The sequence below is a fragment of the Nerophis ophidion genome, linkage group LG12 (assembly GCF_033978795.1).
Source record: "Nerophis ophidion isolate RoL-2023_Sa linkage group LG12, RoL_Noph_v1.0, whole genome shotgun sequence".
In the NCBI taxonomy this organism is placed as follows: domain Eukaryota; kingdom Metazoa; phylum Chordata; class Actinopteri; order Syngnathiformes; family Syngnathidae; genus Nerophis; species Nerophis ophidion.
This window is the reverse complement of record NC_084622.1, coordinates 26,359,829-26,377,635: the sequence shown is the minus strand read 5'-3', so window position 1 is coordinate 26,377,635 and position 17,807 is coordinate 26,359,829. Positions and strand designations below refer to the sequence as shown.

Below are 17,807 nucleotides of genomic sequence, written 5' to 3'. Positions count from 1 at the left end.
TGACGGTCAATCTCAATCGGAGTGGAGCCCCATGTACGATATCACCTCGTGGGGTCTCAATGATGCTAAGAAAGGTGAGGAATCAGCCCAGGACTACACGGCAGGACTTGGTCAATGACCTGATTAGTGGCGCAATAAGATAATTATAATTTATGCTGCTATAGTGACATACTGAGCCGGTGAGCTGTTGCATCGCCTGTGAGTTGGTGAAAGTAAATTTAGATTATAAATCATGCCTCTCACCTGGATAGTAAAAGGATGTAGCCATAAACCGAGATGTTGGTCAACTTTGAAATTCAGTTTATACCCAGAGATGGCAAGAAAAACACACAAAAAAATGCCCATTTAGCACCGCTAAAGTTAAAAAAGGCTCCAAAAAAGCGCACCCCGTGGTTTACAGAAGAAACTAGAGCTCAGAAATTATTATGTAGAAAGCTGGAACGCAAATGGCGCACGACTAAACTTGAGGTGCACCATCAAGCATGGAGTGATGGTTTAATAACTTAGAAACGCATGCTTACCTTAGCTAAAGCTAAATATTACTCAAATCTCATCCACCGTAATAAAAACGATCCTAAATTTTTGTTTAGTACGGTAGCATCGCTAACCCAACAAGGGACCCCTTCCAGTAGCTCAACCCACTCAGCTGATGACTTTATGCAATTCTTTAGTAAGAAAATTGAAGTCATTAGAAAGGAGATTAAAGGCAATGCGTCCCAGCTACAACGGGGTTCTATTAACACTAACACGATTGTATATACGGCGGATACTGCCCTCCAAAATAGTTTCTCTCATTTTGAGGAAATAACACTCGAAGAATTCTTACAACGTGTAAATGGAATAAAACAGACAACATGTTTACTTGACCCTCTTCCTGGGAAACTGATCAAGGAGCTCTTTGTATTATTAGGTCCATCAGTGCTAAATATTATAAACTTATAGCTCTCCTCGGGCACTGTTCCCCTAGCATTCAAAAAAGCGGTTATTCATCCTCTTCTTAAAAGACCTAACCTCGATCCTGACCTCATGGTAAACTACCGACCGGTGTCTCACCTTCCCTTTATTTCAAAAATCCTTGAAAAAATTGTTGCGGAGCAGTTAAATGAACACTTAGCGTCTAACAATCTATGTGAAACCTTTCAATCCGGTTTCAGGGCAAATCACTCCACGGAGACAGCCCTCGCAAAAATGACTAATGATCTATTGCTAACGATGGATTCTGATGCGTCATCTATGTTGCTGCTCCTCGATCTTAGCGCTGCTTTTGATACCGTCGATCATAATATTTTATTAGAACGTATCAAAACACGAATTGGTATGTCAGACTTAGCCCTGTCTTGGTTTAACTCTTATCTTACTGATAGGATGCAGTGTGTCTCCCATAACAATGTGACCTCGGACTACGTTAAGGTAACGTGTGGAGTTCCCCAGGGTTCGGTCCTTGGCCCTGCACTCTTCAGCATCTACATGCTGCCGCTAGGTGACATCATACGCAAATACGGTATTAGCTTTCACTGTTATGCTGATGACACCCAACTCTACATGCCCCTAAAGCTGACCAACACGCCGGATTGTAGTCAGCTGGAGGCGTGTCTTAATGAAATTAAACAATGGATGTCCGCTAACTTTTTGCAACTCAACGCCAAAAAAACGGAAATGCTGATTATCGGTCCTGCTAGACACCGAACTCTATTTAATAATACAACTCTAACATTTGACAACCAAACAATTATACAAGGCGACACGGTAAAGAATCTGGGTATTATCTTCGACCCAACTCTCTCCTTTGAGTCACACATTAAAAGCGTTACTAAAACGGCCTTCTTTCATCTCCGTAACATCGCTAAAATTCGCTCCATTGTGTCCACTAAAGACGCTGAGATCATTATCCATGCGTTTGTTACGTCTCGCCTCGACTACTGTAACGTATTATTTTCGGGTCTCCCCATGTCTAGCATTAACAGATTACAGTTGGTACAAAATGCGGCTGCTAGACTTTTGACAAGAACAAGAAAGTTTGATCACATTACGCCTGTACTGGCTCACCTGCACTGGCTTCCTGTGCACTTAAGATGTGACTTTAAGGTTTTACTACTTACGTATAAAATACTACACGGTCTAGCTCCATCCTATCTTGCCGATTGTATTGTACCATATGTCCCGGCAAGAAATCTGCGTTCAAAGGACTCCGGCTTATTAGTGATTCCCAAAGCCCAAAAAAAGTCTGCGGGCTATAGAGCGTTTTCCGTTCGGGCTCCAGTACTCTGGAATACCCTCCCGGTAACAGTTCGCGATGCCACCTCAGTAGAAGCATTTAAGTCTCACCTTAAAACTCATTTGTATACTCTAGCCTTTAAATAGACTCCCTTTTTAGACCAGTTGATCTGTCGTTTCTTTTCTTTTTCTTCTATGTCCCACTCTCCCTTGTGGAGGGGGTCCGGTCTGATCCGGTGGCCATGTACTGCTCGCCTGTGTATCGGCTGGAGACATCTCTGCGCTGCTGATCCGCCTCCGCTTGGGATGGTTTCCTGCTGGCTCCGCTGTGAACGGGACTCTCGCTGCTGTGTTGGATCCGCTTTGGACTGGACTCTCGCGACTGTGTTGGATCCATTGTGGATTGAACTTTCACAGTATCATGTTAGACCCGGGCTTCACGGTGGCAGAGGGGTTAGTGCGTCTGCCTCACAATACAAAGTTCCTGCAGTCCTGGGTTCAAATCCATGCTCGGGATCTATCTGTTTGGAGTTTGCATGTTCTCCCCGTGAATGCGTGGGTTCCCTCCGGGTACTCCGGCTTCCTCCCACTTCCAAAGACATGCACCTGGGGATAGGTTAATTGGCAACACTAAATTGGCCCTAGTGTGTGAATGTGAGTGTGAATGTTGTCTGTCTATCTGTGTTGGCCCTGCGATGAGGTGGCGACTTGTCCAGGGTGTACGCTGCCTTCCGCCCGATTGTAGCTGAGATAGGCGCCGGCGCCCCCCGCGACCCCGAAAGGGAATAAGCGGTAGAAAATGGATGGATGGATGGATGTTAGACCCGCTCGACATCCATTGCTTTCCTCCTCTCTAAGGTTCTCATAGTCATCATTGTCACCAACGTCCCACTGGGTCATTATTGTCACCGATGTCCCACTGGGTGTGAGTTTTCCTTGCCCTTATGTGGGCCTACCGAGGATGTCGTGGTGGTTTGTGCAGCCCTTTGAGACACTAGTGATTTAGGGCTATATAAGTAAACATTGATTGATTGATTGATTGATGCTTCACGGATGGGAGTATTTGGCAAGCGCCGTTTTGTCCTAATAACTTCAGCGGCCTTTGAACTCACCGTTGTTTGGACTGTGACTCAACAGTTTGTTCCTCTGGGCGAAGGGGAGGTGGTCTTACGGGGCGTCACATTCACACGACGGGTGGAAGCTTCCGGAAGGAGAAACGCGGAACTACCAAACATTTGGAGTGAATTTGGCGGCGGCGAGAGTGTCTAAATCTATTTTGGCGGTTGAGCATAAGCTGTTTTGTGAGTGGATCGAGATGGAAGGGGATAGTGACGGGATGTATGAGGATAGTATGGAAATGGATAGGACTAGAGGGGAGAGAGGAAAGAAGGGGAGAGGAGGGAGTGAAGGAAAGTCGAGTGCTAAAAGACTGCATGAAGACGATGAAGAGGTTGATAAGAGGAAAAGGGTTATGGTGGATGAATATAAGATAATTTATACATTTAAATCAAACCAAGATATGAATGACATTAGTTTGATGACACTGGTTAAGGGATTAAAGAAGGACATTGGAGAGGTGGAGATAGCGAAGGTGCTCAGGGACGGACGGCTGTTGATCAAATGCAAAAATGGAGAGCAAAAGAACAAAGCTATGCGATTGCAAAAACTGTGCAACAAAATAATAAAGGAAAAAATCGAAGTGGGAGAACGAAAGGGGGCAAGAGGAGTCGTGACAGGAATCCCAAGAGGAGAAAATTTGGATGATCTGAAAAAAGAAATAAAAGGAGGAACTGTCACTATGATGAAAAGAATGATGGCATTTAAGAACGGTGAAAAGACTGAGAGCGAATCCGTGCTAGTGCAATTTGCAGAGGAGGTCCTACCAGAGAGAATCATGATTGGGTATTTAAGCTTCTATGTTAGAGCTTACGTGCCACCCCCAGTACGTTGTTTCAAGTGCCAACACTATGGGCACATAGCTAGTGTTTGTCATGCTAAGATGAGATGTGGACGGTGTGGAGGAGAGCATGAATATGGACAATGTGGAGAAAATGAACAGGTCAAGTGTTGTAATTGTGGCGGGAATCACATAGCAGCGTATGGGGGCTGCATCATAAGAAAACAGGCAACAGAAGTAAGGCAATTCAGAGTTGAAAGAAATATTACATACGCAGAGGCAGTTGAAATAAGAAATCAAGAAAGTGCAGAACAGGACAGAAGTGAAAATAGTTCAAGAAATAAAAAACAAGAGGCAGCAAATACAGGAATTTCCATGGACAAACTAAAGGACTCCGGCTTATTAGTGATTCCCAAAGCCCCCAAAAAGTCTGTGGGCTATAGATCGTTTTCATTTCGGGCTCCAGTACTCTGGAATGCCCTCCCGGTAAAAGTTTGAGATGCCACCTCAGTAGAAGCATTTAAGTCTCACCTTAAAACTCATTTGTATACTCTAGCCTTTAAATAGACTCCCTTTTTAGACCAGTTGATCAGCCGTTTCTTTTCGTTTTCTCCTATGTCCCACTCTCCCTTGTGGAGGGGGTCCGGTCCGATCCAGTGGCCATGTACTGCTTGCCTGTGTATCGGCTGGGGACATCTCTGCGCTGCTGATCCACCTCCGCTTGTGGTGGTTTCCTGCTGGCTCCGCTGTGAACGGGACTCTTGCTGCTGTGTTGGATCCGCTTTGGACTGGACTCTTGCGACTGTGTTGGATCCATTATGGATTGAACTTTCACAGTATCATGTTAGACCCGCTCGACATCCATTGCTTTCCTCCTCTCCAAGGTTCTCATAGTCATCATTGTCACCGACGTCCCACTGGGTGTGAGTTTTCCTTGCCTTTATGTGGCCTACCGAGGATGTCGTAGTGGTTTGTGCAGCTCTTTGAGACACTAGTGATTTAGGGCTATATAAGTAAACATTGATTGATTGATTGATAGTTGTATTCCTGGCTTACGTAATAAATTGTACAGAACAGGCTAGAAACAAGACTGAGAAAATCAAAATAATTGTCAAAGCAGCAGCAAAGTTTTTAAATTTAAAAGAGCTATCCTGGGAACAGGTGCAAGGTGAGCTACAGAGAGTAGACGAGACCGAGTCATGTGACCACAATCCAACGCCATGTTAATTGTTCAGTGGAATGCCAGAAGTTTGATAGCAAACGGACAGGAATTAAAGGGATATATTAATAATATGAAAAATAAACCACATATAATATGTATTCAAGAAACATGGCTGAAGCCAAAATTAAACTTTATAATAAAAGGATATATAACGATACGTAAAGATAGGAATGATGGGCAAGGAGGAGGATGTGCCATATTTATTAAGGAAGATATGCATTATTCAATATTAAAAGTAAAACAAGAACTAGAAATAGGAGTAGAAGTATGGAATAATAAAGAAAGATACAAAGTACTAAACTTCTATAATCCATGCAAGAAATTAGAAATTCACTAACTAGAAACAATAATCGAGCACTGGAGTGGCAATATTATTTGGTGTGGTGACTTTAATGCACATAGCACAATGTGGGGTGAAAGGGATGACTGGAATGGGGATACATTGGAAGCACTTTTGGAGGAAAAAGAACTGGTGTGTGTGAATGATGGGTCGGGAACAAGGTTGGATGTCGTCACGGGTAAAGAAACAGCAATAGATTTAACTCTAGTGTCACAAGGGTTAGCAGGAAAGGTGGAGTGGGAAGTAAATACATACAGCACAATGGGAAGTGATCACTATCCAATCTTCATTCACATTAACATAAATCATAGGACAGAAAGCACTAGGATAGAAGGAAGATGGAAGTATAAACATGGTGACTGGGGGAAATTTAGGGAAATTACCGACATAACTTTAAAGGAAGTAGATATAAATCAAAATATTGAACAATTAAATACAGATATTACAAAGTGCATAATAGAAGCAGCCGAACAGAGCATACCAAGGAATAGTATAGGGAGAAGAAGGAAGATAGTGCCGTGGTGGACACAAGAGTGCACAGATGCAATACAAGAACGGAATAGAGCATTTAGAATATTGAGAAGAACACATAATTTCCAAGACATGATCCAATATAAAAGGCATCAAGCTAGAGTAAGGTATGTTATTAAAAAAACAAGAAAACACCATTGGAGAACTTTTTGTGAAACACTAAATAGAACTACTCCTTTAAGCCAAGTGTGGGGAATGATCAAGAGAATGTCAGGGGTCAGAAAAGAACATAAAAATCATGTGATGAAAGATGGAACGCGGAGTGTGGTAGGAGAGAAAGAAAAAGCAGAACTTTTAGCAAAAACCTTTGTTAAAGTGCACAGTAATGATAATTTGAGAAATGTAGAAAAACAAAAGAGAGAAGAAACAATTAGTTTAAATATTGAGGAAATGAAGGAAGACAACGATAATAGTTTTACCAACACTATGGATATGACATTTTCTTTGTATGAAATGGTTCGAATTTTAAAAAAAGTTGAAAATACGACGCCAGGGAAAGACCTGGTGAGTTATGAAATGATCAAAAATGTAGGTAGCATCGGCAAAGAAGTGGTCTTGAAATTATATAATAGGATATATGAAGAAGGAAAATTACCAGATGAGTGGAAAACAGCTGTAATAATTCCAATATGCAAGCCAGGGAAAGATCCGGAAGAGGCAGGAAATTATAGGCCGATAGCATTGACCTCAAATTTGGGCAAAGTAATGGAAAAAATGATTAAAGAAAAATTTATATAATATTTAGAGTCAAAAGAAATTATAAAAAACTACCAAAGTGGTTTTCGCAAAGCAAGAAGCACAAATGACCCAGCAGTGCAACTGGAAGAGGAAATTAGAAAGGGACAAATAAATAAAGAAAGTATAATTGCAGTAATTTTTGACATAGAGAAAGCTATGTTGTGATATGTTGCGGAAACAGGGGTTGCTGATGAAACTATATAAGATTGGGATTAGAGGAAGAATGTACAGATGGATAAAAGACTTTTTAACAAGTAGAACATTATTAGTAAAAATACAGAATGAATATAGCAGAGAATACGAAGTGGAAAATGGGACCCCACAAGGGAGTATAATAAGTCCAGTACTATTTTCCATCATGATAAATGAAGTTTTTAGTGAAGTGGAAGGGTTAGTGGAGGTGGCATTGTTTGCTGATGATGGAGTGATGTGGAAGAGAGGTAGAAATACAAATCATATATAAAAGAAGATTCAAAAAGCGGTAAATAATGTTCGAGACTGGGGGACGGCTTGGGGTTTAAGATTCTCTGTTGGAAAGACAAAAGTCATACATTTTACGAAGAGGAAAGTACAAAACAAGCTCCAAATAAAACTCTATGGAGAAAACATAGAAGAGGTACAAGTATTTAAATATTTAGGAATATGGTTTGATAAAAATATTAACTGGTCAACCCACATCAGCAAAATAGTGGAGAAAAGTAAAAAGGTGTTAAATATAATGAGGGTTTTGAGGGGTAAAGATTGGGGGGCTGATAGGTTGACATTGAAAACAATATATATCACTTTAATTCCATCTGTTATTGACTACGGATGCATTATTTATCAATCCGCTTCAAAAACACTACTTGGGAAAATAGACCGGATCCAGTCACAGGCGTTAAGGTTATGTTGTGGAGCTACTAAATCTACTCCAGTGGCAGCATTACAAGTTGAAATGAACGAAAAACCTTTGGACATGAGGAGAGATCAACTCTCAGCAGTTTATTGGGCAAACTTAAAAGGATCCAAGCAAGGAAATCCAACCCGTCAAGTGCTAATAAACTGCCAAGAAAAAGAGAAGAAAATAATGAATAGTTTTGGGTGGATAATAGGAGATATATGTATCAAAGCACAAATTGACAATATTAAAGTTAGCCCTACAGTACCAATTCCTGCAATACCACCGTGGATGTATGAAAACCCAAAGGTAAACATGCAATTACTGAAGAATAGAAATTTAAATAGTTACCAGATAGAACATTGGATTGAGGAAATGTTTTTTGATAACATCATGGTATTCACAGATGCATCAAAAACTATAAATAGTAAAGTAGGAGCTGCTGTAGTTATCCCCCAAGGAAATATAGTATTAAGTAAAAGAATCAGTGATAAACTATCTGTTTTTACGGGGGAATTGGTAGCAATTTATATGGCAGTTAACTGGATATAGGAAAACAAAGCAAGGAAAGTAGTCGTGTGCTCGGACTCCAGCAGTGCATTGACGAGCATAAAAAACATAGCATCAGAAACAAGACTAGATATAGTTTATGAAATAGTTCAGGCAATCTACAGGATAAATAAAGCGGGAGGTGTGGTAACATTTCTCTGGGTTCCTGCTCATGTAGGAGTTGAGGGAAATGAGTTAGCTGATAGATACGGAAAACAAGCAACCACTAAAACAGAAGTAAACATGGAGATTAAGCACAGTAAAGAAGAAGTGAAGAGCATAATTAAGATAGATCACAATAAAAAGTGGCAGGATAATTGGAATAAGGAAATAAAAGGTAGAGAGTTTTACAAAGTCCAGAGGAGAGTAGGTGTCATGAGAGGAGGGGGTAGAAATAGGAAAGAAGAAGACATTATTACTAGAATGAGATTAGGACATACATATCTAAATAGTTCACTAAAATTGATAGGAAAACATACTACAGGGCTGTGTGATTTTTGCCATCAAATAGAGAATGTTGACCATGTTTTAACCTTCGTCTTGTGTTAGGGTCGGCACCGACCCGTTTTAGTTTTTAAATGCATAAAAACACCACATACATTTATTTTTTTGCATCAAAGCTTTTTTACTTTTTCAGGAACCTCTTTGTCAACAAAATAAAACATTTTAATTTTTTTCACTAAATTATAAAATGCTCTGGTAGAAATGATGCCCTTGGTGTTGTTAGGGTCGGTTTCGACCTGGTTATAAAAATAAGATGATAAAGCAATGATAAGAGCCAAAACTGAACACACTGACTGCCAGCTCCTCTCCCAATCATGTGAGCTTTAGTGGATTCTCATTTGACCTTGTTATCCTGTACAAAAACAAACAAAACACGGACACTAAAAGTGTTACTTTTTGCCACTCTGATTTAGTTTTTTTATTAGTTTTGGAACTAGTAATCTATTTCTCTTGGTTTCATTTGCTGGATTGGTTGTTTGTTTGATGTTGGATTTCTGTTGCTGAAAAAAATACTTTTTAGCCTTTTTCTTGAAGTAAATATATATGGGTCGAAATTGACCCGTAACACCATAGATGTTACAATAGTTAAAATTCTTAAAATGAAAAAATAAACAAAACACATTTATTTAAGAGATGTGTTCTAATACCCCTTAGTAATAGTTAGGTAACACAACAACCTTTTTTTATTTATATGATTCTCTTGAGGTTCGTTTTACCATTTTGAAAAATTGAAATCGAGGGGTATACTGACAAAATAAGGCCCAATGGCCCAAACCAAAAATATTAAAACCAATATTTTCAAGGATAAGGAAGCCTAACAAGGTAAACAAGAGATGAGAAACAAATTGGATGATGGATAATTGTTTTTAGTGTATTTTACAGCTGATTTAAAACATGGGTCAAAACCGACCTGTTAACATAAGAGATGGTAACAGAAAGCTAACACAAGAGGAAGGTTAATACAATGTAGGAAATACAATAGAGATAGAGAAATACTGGAAAATAAGTTAGCAAAAGAAAATATTAGGTTACAAGTGGGAAGTATATTAGGATTGCATTCAGAAAACATAGGATACAAAGCAATATACACATATTTAAAAAACACTGGGTTAAATAAAACAATATAGAGTAGGGATCCACCTCGGTCCACACTCCATTACAGTAGGTGGCGGTAATGCACACCGGAAGGTTGCTTGCCAGCCGCCATAAAAACAAAAGAAGAAGAAGAAGAAGAAGAAGAAGTTTGTTTCTCTGACGCTGCCACTGAAAGACGTGTTTTATGCCACTCCTTATTTGTCTCATTTGGTCCACCAAACGTTTTATACTGTGCGTGCATGCAAAAAGGTGATATTGTTGAGTTGTTATGGAGTGCTAATCTGGCGTATTTGGTCACTGCATGACTGCAAGTTAATCGGTGCTAACATGCTATTTAGGCTAGCTGTATGTACAAATTGCATCTTTATACATCGTTTGTAGGTATATTTGAGCTATTTTAATTTCCTTTACTTATGTTATTTATATATGCATGTTTCATGACACATTGTATGGATGTTATATTGGCCGCATTTCTAATAGTTGTTTGTGTGCCATGTTGTTCCAGACCAAAGCAAACGTTAGCCAGCCTGCAAAGATTGTAATAAATCCATTAGAATAAATAGTACATTTCAGCATTTTTGTCAGCAAAGATTTGCTTCAACCTGCGACACATAGTCATTTTTATATTAAGCTATTATAGCTAATTAGCCACTTACATCATGTGTTGCCATCATTAGAACAATTATGTAAGTCTTTTAATTTGTTGCGGTTCCAGACAGATTACTTTTTTGTATGGTTGGTCCAATATGGCTCTTTCAACGTTAGAGTTCATTTATAGTATAAATGAACTCTAACGTTCTTGTGTGCACAAATGTTATTCTTTCAGAAACAATGTTTGATAGGGTGGACAGTTGTTTACATCAGACAGTTGGGCATTTATGAGTTTCTACAGTAGAACCAGGAAGTGACATGAGACAAAAAAAAACACCAGCCAAACGTGATTGAACATTACTGGCACATTCTTTTTTTAGTATTGAAACAAAGGCTGCTACTAAACAAAATTTATTTCCTGATGCCTAAAGCATCATCTATTCATATAACAATTAATGAGATTGTTTTTTTTAAAACTGGTCAGAACACCTAGTGCAAAGGAAACCATGCTCTTCACTTGGGGTCTTTGACAGTCACTGAGATGTTCTGCGGACAGATGGTGAGGGGGAAGGAGCCACTGCCCTCCTCATGGATGCCGGGATTGAAGTAAGGGAAGATTTTTTCAGTAAACTTGTCTTTAAATGTGTAAATTGTCTTTGAATCTTCAGCATTGATGAACACCACCTTCCCTTTGTCGTAATCCAGCTCCACAATAATCCTCTCGAGTTTCTGCTTCAAGTCCAGCTTGATGCGAGGTGAAGTCTGAGCCCAAATGCCGTCCCCCATAGTCCCACCGATGAGCCATATGCCTTCAGAAGGCTTGAGGAACAAGGCCCTTTTCCTCTGGATGGACTCCTGGGCCACCCCGATGTACCAGTCTTTACCCTGTCCCACGTCCACAGTCCAGCTGTGTTTTCCAGACACAAAGCCAGTGACTCCGAGCACACACAAACTACCTGTGCAGCGTTCTGGGTTGTTTGGTAGAATATGTTGGCTGCTGTACTGCACACAGCTCAGCTCATTTGAGAGCTCCAAATTGGCATGAGCTGTGTTTGGATCCAAAGTGATGGGAACTGGAAGAGAGACGGATCAATTTAACAGTTTATTTTCTTGTCCTCTTTTGGGCCACAGGTAAGCAGAAGCCTATACAGGCTGAATTTGGGTGAGAGGTGGGTTACACTCTGAATTGGTCTACCAAAAAAATGTAGTTCTATCCCTGACTCCAAAACTAACTCTAATTGAAACCAATTCCAACACTAAACATAACCCCGACCTTAACCCTAACACTAAACCCACAGTAAACTTAGACCTAACCAAAATCAACCCTAACCCTTAAACCCAATCACATTGCCAACCCTAAACTTAACCTCAATTCTAAAACCAGATCCCAAAACTAATCAGAAGCCTAACCCTGTCCAAAACCCAACTCTCAAACCCTTCAAATCCAACCCTAACCGAAGCTTAACCAGACTCCAAAATGAATCATACAGTGCATCCAGAAAGCTTCACTTTTTCGAAAAAATTTTATGTGAGTCTTTTTGCAGAATTCCTTTTTGTCATCAGAATTCTACAAGCAATACCCCGAGACAATGTGAAAACTTTTTTAAGAGAGATTTTTGCAAATGTATTAAAAATAAACAACAAAGAAATCACATGTACATAATTATTCACAGCCTTTGACATGAAGCTCAAAAGTGAGCGATCGGGTGCATCTAATCATTCGTGAGCGGTTCCTCTAGCTTAATTGGAGTACATCTGTGGTAAATTCAGTTAATTAAACATGATTTGTAAAGGCACACCTGTCTATTTATGAAGTTTCAGACTTGACAGTGCATGGCAGAGCACAAACCAAGAATGAAGTTGAAAGAGCTGTCTGTAGACCTCCTAGACAAGAGGTTCTCAAGGTACAAATCTTACATGGAATTGATCCCAGATGTTTTCGTCTTCATCTGTCAGCAGGACAACTACCCTAAGCACACAGCCAAGATATCAAAGAAATGGCTACAGGAAAATTCTGTAAATGTCCTTGAGTGGCCCAGCCATAGACAAGACTTGAATCCGATGGAATATCTCTGGAGAGATCCGAAAATGGATGGTACCAACACTTCCCATCTAACTTGATGGAGCTTGAGAGGTACTGCTAAGAGGAATGGCCAAAACTGCCAAATATAAAGGTGTGCCAAGCTTGTGATTCAAAATACTTGAGGCTGTAACTGCTGCCAAAAGGTGCATCAACAAAGTATTGAGCAAAGCCTGTGATTACATTACATGCGATTTCTTAGTTTTTTATGCCAGCGCCCCCCGCGACCCCGAAAGGGAATAAGCGGTAGAAATGGATGGATGGATGGATACATTTACAAAATGCTCTAAAATAAACTTTTTCCATCATGGAAAAAGTGACAAAAAATTTGGAAAAAATTAAGCGAAGAGAATACTTTCCGGATACACTGTAAGCCTAACCCTGTCCAAAACAACATCCTTAAAACTAAACCTAAACCAAAACCTTACTAGTACTCCAATCAAAACCCGAACCTCAATCTAACTCCCAACCAACATCTAAACTGATTAATCGAAAACCCATCCCTAAAAAGAACTTGAAAACAAACACAAACCCCAACCGTAACACTAAACTTAACTCTTTTATCCCGACCACATCCCCAACACTTAGCCTTAACTAAAACCCATTTTAAAACTCTAACCCCAACCCAACATTAATCTAATTCCAACCGAAATCCAAACCCCAGAGCCTAGCCCAACCCCAACACTTGAGACTTTTGATTGATTGATTGAAACTTGTATTAGTAGATTGCACCGTACAGTACATATTCCGTACAATTGACCACTAAATGGTAACACCCGAATAAGTTTTTCAACTTGTTTAAGTCGGTGTCCACGTTAAGACTAAAAGTATTGCAACAACCCAACTTCTGTATATTAGTCCTAACCAAAATAATATTCAAAACCTCACCTCCCAACCAAAACCTGATGTCAATCCCCAACCCCAACCATAACCTGTGTTGTGTCGACCCACCACTTTGGACAATGTCCTCCATCTTCCTCCACACTTTGAATTTAAGAGATCCCAGATGACTTGCAGAGTTAATCAGGATGTCTCGTATAATTTCTGGCTCTCCAATGTTGCATTTCAGCCTACACACATGTTGACAATGATCACACTGTTGTCTCACGGGGGAATAAAACTGATGCAGGAATATAAACACATACTTTTTCTTTGTGTCTTTGTAATCCTACAGAAAAAAAAGAGAAGAATGGAATGTAGAACAAGACTGGCGACTAAAGGAAGGTATCTGTGTACCTTCAAAAAGGGGAAATCGTCGCTTTGGAGTTTTGTCTGGATGTCGCTAATGGTGGAGCAAAGGTTCTTGATCTGCTTGGAGATGTGTTCCACCTTGAGTCTCATTACTTTTACCTTCACCTCTTCCTCCTGTTTGAGTGCTTGAAGTCGGGAGTCTTCCTCCTTGAAAAGGAACAAGTGCAACCTCTGGAACTCATCCCTGATAGCTCTGTGGTTTGCAGCTGCTTGGATCTGTAGGGTTAGCACAGCTGCTTAGACACAACGTTACAGAGGAAAACATCGGTCAACTATGATTACTTGAACCTGGATGAATTTTCGGGTTCCTTCCCAAGTTTCCTGTGTCTTTCTCAAAGTCTGGAGCTTTTTCTTGAGAGACTCCAGTCGGACTGTAATATTTTCCTGACATATTCCAAGTATATTAGCGTTTGCTTTGGAAGTCAGTGTTCAAAGTGATAGATCTAGAACTCTGCGGTACCTTTTTCTGCTTGGCGGCTTCCTCCAGCGGGCAGCATTTGTGAATTTTATGCTGTTTGGATGTTTGGCACACCACACAGATGGGCTCCTCGTCATTCTGACAGTAAATACTAAGCTTCGCGTTGTGTATTTTGCAGAGTTCTCCTCCGGCCCTCTTGCTCTGTTCCAAGTTGTACTGGTCTGCGGCGATCTTCAGCCCCAAATTAATGGGAGGCCTCCTGGGAATACACACGGCGCAACACACGGGACATTCCTGACATCCTTTCCATTCCCAGAACTTCTGCAGGCAAACTTTACAAACGTTATGTCCACACTGGAGCAGAACGGGGAAGCAGTAGATCTCGGTGCACCGCGGACATATGAGGTCCTCCCTGCTGATCACACACGCTGCCATCTGGCTGACGAGGGGTAGCTAGTGCCGAGTGTTATTCCGTCCTGCCCCGCAGGTGAGATGAGATAACTTCCCCTCATTCCACCTAAGCAGCTTCAGTAAATGCTGGCAAACTTGACGGACTGGTTAAATGCACATTCTCATGTCAGGCACGTGTCCTGTAAGCCGGGGCTGCTTGTGTGATTTGTAATGCAAAAATATGAAGTGATTGAAATCTAATTTGGGACACAACTAGTCTGATTGTACACTCAACACAGCAGTAAACACAAACACTTCATGTAAATAAATATAAAAGTAACATTACATCAACAAGTACAAGGGCAAAATAGTCAAGGGTAAAAATATAAAAATTATAGTACCAATGATTGTCACACACACACTTGGTGTGTTGAAATTACTCTACATTTGAAGTGTGTTGAAATTACTCTACATTTGACCCATTCTCAAGTTCACCCCCTGGGAGGTGAGGGGAGCAGTGAGCAGCAGCGGTGGCTGCGCTCGGGAATCATTTTTGGTGATTCAACAGTGTCAACCCTTGACGCTGAGTGCCAAGCACAGATGTAATGGGTCCCATTATTTTTGTAGGCTCGGCCGGGGTTTGAACTCACGAGCTACCGATCTCAGGGCGGACACTATATAGCACTGGAACAATAATAAACATATTTTTAAATGACAGCCTCGCCGTGTCATGTCAGTCAAAACTAATAGTTGCACCATTCTTGTAAGTTGAAAAACCCTGAATGGAAATGTACAGACATTCCAGGTAAGCCAGTAAGATGGAATTTGTATTTGACAAAGGAAAAAAAACAAAACATTGCGTAATCATAAAGGGGAAGTGCATTTTTTGTGTTTTTTTTGCCCATCATCCCAGTGAGACAAGAACATGCATGTTTCCATTTTATGCACCTTATAAATAGAGTAAAAACTGATAAAATTAGGTGACTAGGCTGCAAGTAAATCCTCCTATAAAGCAACCAAAAAAAACAACATAAAAAAGCACCAACAACACTTCATTAGCATGACGTTACCTGCATATTATCCATTCTATGGTATCGTAAGAGCAAACACAGAGGAACTACTTTTCTGGCGTGACACATCACCTTGCTCACACTGAAATGAAATGGTTGTACTTGTGCTCCTGTGACTGCGAGCGAGCAGCCAGCTAGTAGCTACTTGAGCTTGGTTGGTTGCAACCAGTCATAAATAAAGGAGCTTAAGCTGCTTCTACTCGATTGCCTTTACATTAACAACGTTAAATAAAAAGGTAATGCTAGAATTTAAAATGTTTTTGCTTTAATATACTGTAATATTGTACATGGTAATTGGGATTTGTTAACCATTCATCCATTTCCTACCGCTTTTTCCCTTTGGGGTCACCGGTGCCTATATATTGTATATATTACACAAAAATATAATATAATATCAGTATATATGGCGACTTGTCCAGGGTGTATGCGGCCTTCCGCCCGAATGCAGCTGAGATAGGCTCCAGCATCCGCCCCATGACCCCGAAAGGGACAAGCGGTAGGAAACGGATGGATGAATTACGACATGTAAATATTGCATATATGTTACATTTTATATAGCTACAACGGTACATTTTTTTGCCTACTTTGTACCTGCATTATCCTTTGTAACTGAGCTACTGTGTGGAACAATTTCAAATTGTGGATCAATAAAGTTTGTCTAAGTCTCAATCACCAAACCGTAGAGTTAGTCAACTTATAAAATCCTCACGCTACCAACTTGATACAATATGGCGCTCAACAAATGGAATGCGGCATAAAATCAGTGCAACGTCACTAGGAACCGTTGAGAAGTATTCAGAAATTACCAACTCAAGGAGAGCCCAAGTGCTGAAAGATGAAACCATCCCAGTTGTAGCGCACAATTTAAGTCATTTGAAGCATTTAGTAATAGCGCTGCATGATTACGCTCCAAGGCTCTCAAAAAGTATTCCGTTAGTGGGAGCAAACAGCACAGAGGGTGTTCCTTAGTTTGTTGTTGAGACAGGTTCACAGACTGCATTGCAACAAATGCTACAGTTGCTATGCACACCTTGAAACCAATGCACCCAGGAAAGCAGTTACAGTAAAGCTTATATGAACCAAACTCTGTAAATATTACATTATCATGAGTGTGCCTGTTACCCCATTACATTAGTGAATTATATTTATATAGCGCTTTTCTCTAGTGACTCAAATGGCTTTACATAGTGAAACCCAATATCTAAGTTACATTTTTAAACCAGTGTGGGTGGCACTGGGAGCAGGTGGGTAAAGTGTCTTGCCCAAGGACACAACGGCAGTAACTAGGATGGCAGAAGCGGGGATCGAACCTGGAACCCTCAAGTTACAGGCACGGCCACTCTACCAACCGGTTGATAGAGTGGCCAACATAAATACAGAATGGATATAAAACATTGGCGAATAGATCGTATCCACATTACGTGCATCGTTAGCTGCCTTTTACTAGTAGTTTTTCACTAGTTAGAATGCACATTAAAGGGAAATAACTGTTTTAGTTTCACATAAGCATTGTATTTAGTTCCAAAAAAAGTGCAGACCATGGAAGTTGGTCAACATTAAAAAATGATTTGCTTTTTGTGGTTGATGGAAAATGTTCATGTTTGGTGTGTATTACCCCAAAAGGGAATAAGCGGTAGAAAATGGATGGATGGATGTTCGGTCAAGACTTTCAGGCGCAGGGGTATGAAGAGAGTTATTTTTTTTAACGTTTTAAACTATGATGTTGAGAAATGACTTCCTTTTATGTAGATTTCATCCATTTGCGGGTGATCATTGGTATATACAGTAATTGTGAATATACAACTTGTATTGTCATAATTTGCAGGCTTTCACTTTTGTTTTTCAAGCTCTATTGTTTTCAGATCAGGCCACTATTAAAGAATGTTACATGTGTTTTCCTTCAGAAAGTGTAGACTAGCCTCACATGCAGCGTATTTAAGGACCTCATACAGGTATAGCAATCGCTTCAGTTATCCACCTTTGGAACTACAAAGCCCACTTATGTAGTCCCAAGAGTAGTCTGAATGCTAGTTACTGGAA

General features: G+C 40.3%; 1 protein-coding gene and 1 long non-coding RNA gene across 4 annotated transcripts; one reads left to right on the top strand and one right to left on the bottom strand.

The window, feature by feature from the left end:
* The first annotated feature begins 10,066 nt into the window (after positions 1-10,066).
* Positions 10,067-16,444, top strand: LOC133563185 (uncharacterized). 2 transcript variants are annotated; one of them, XR_009809012.1, is made up of 4 exons: positions 10,067-10,216; positions 11,043-11,164; positions 11,264-12,692; positions 13,813-16,444. It is a non-coding gene; the product is annotated as an uncharacterized LOC133563185 (long non-coding RNA). The 2 variants fall into 2 exon arrangements; XR_009809011.1 differs by having other exon boundaries at positions 11,264-16,444.
* On the bottom strand, positions 10,641-14,829 carry LOC133563184 (E3 ubiquitin-protein ligase TRIM39-like). 2 transcript variants are annotated; one of them, XM_061917160.1, is made up of 6 exons: positions 14,350-14,829; positions 14,172-14,273; positions 13,875-14,105; positions 13,784-13,806; positions 13,590-13,708; positions 10,641-11,631 (listed from the first exon to the last, which is right to left on the bottom strand). In XM_061917160.1, exons 1-6 carry the CDS (start codon positions 14,740-14,742, stop codon positions 11,072-11,074), a joined length of 1,428 nt encoding a protein of 475 aa, XP_061773144.1. In that variant the 5' UTR covers positions 14,743-14,829; the 3' UTR covers positions 10,641-11,071. The 2 variants fall into 2 exon arrangements, with proteins under 2 accessions (XP_061773144.1, XP_061773145.1); XM_061917161.1 differs by having other exon boundaries at positions 14,178-14,273; positions 14,350-14,828.
* Positions 16,445-17,807: the final 1,363 nt, after the last annotated feature.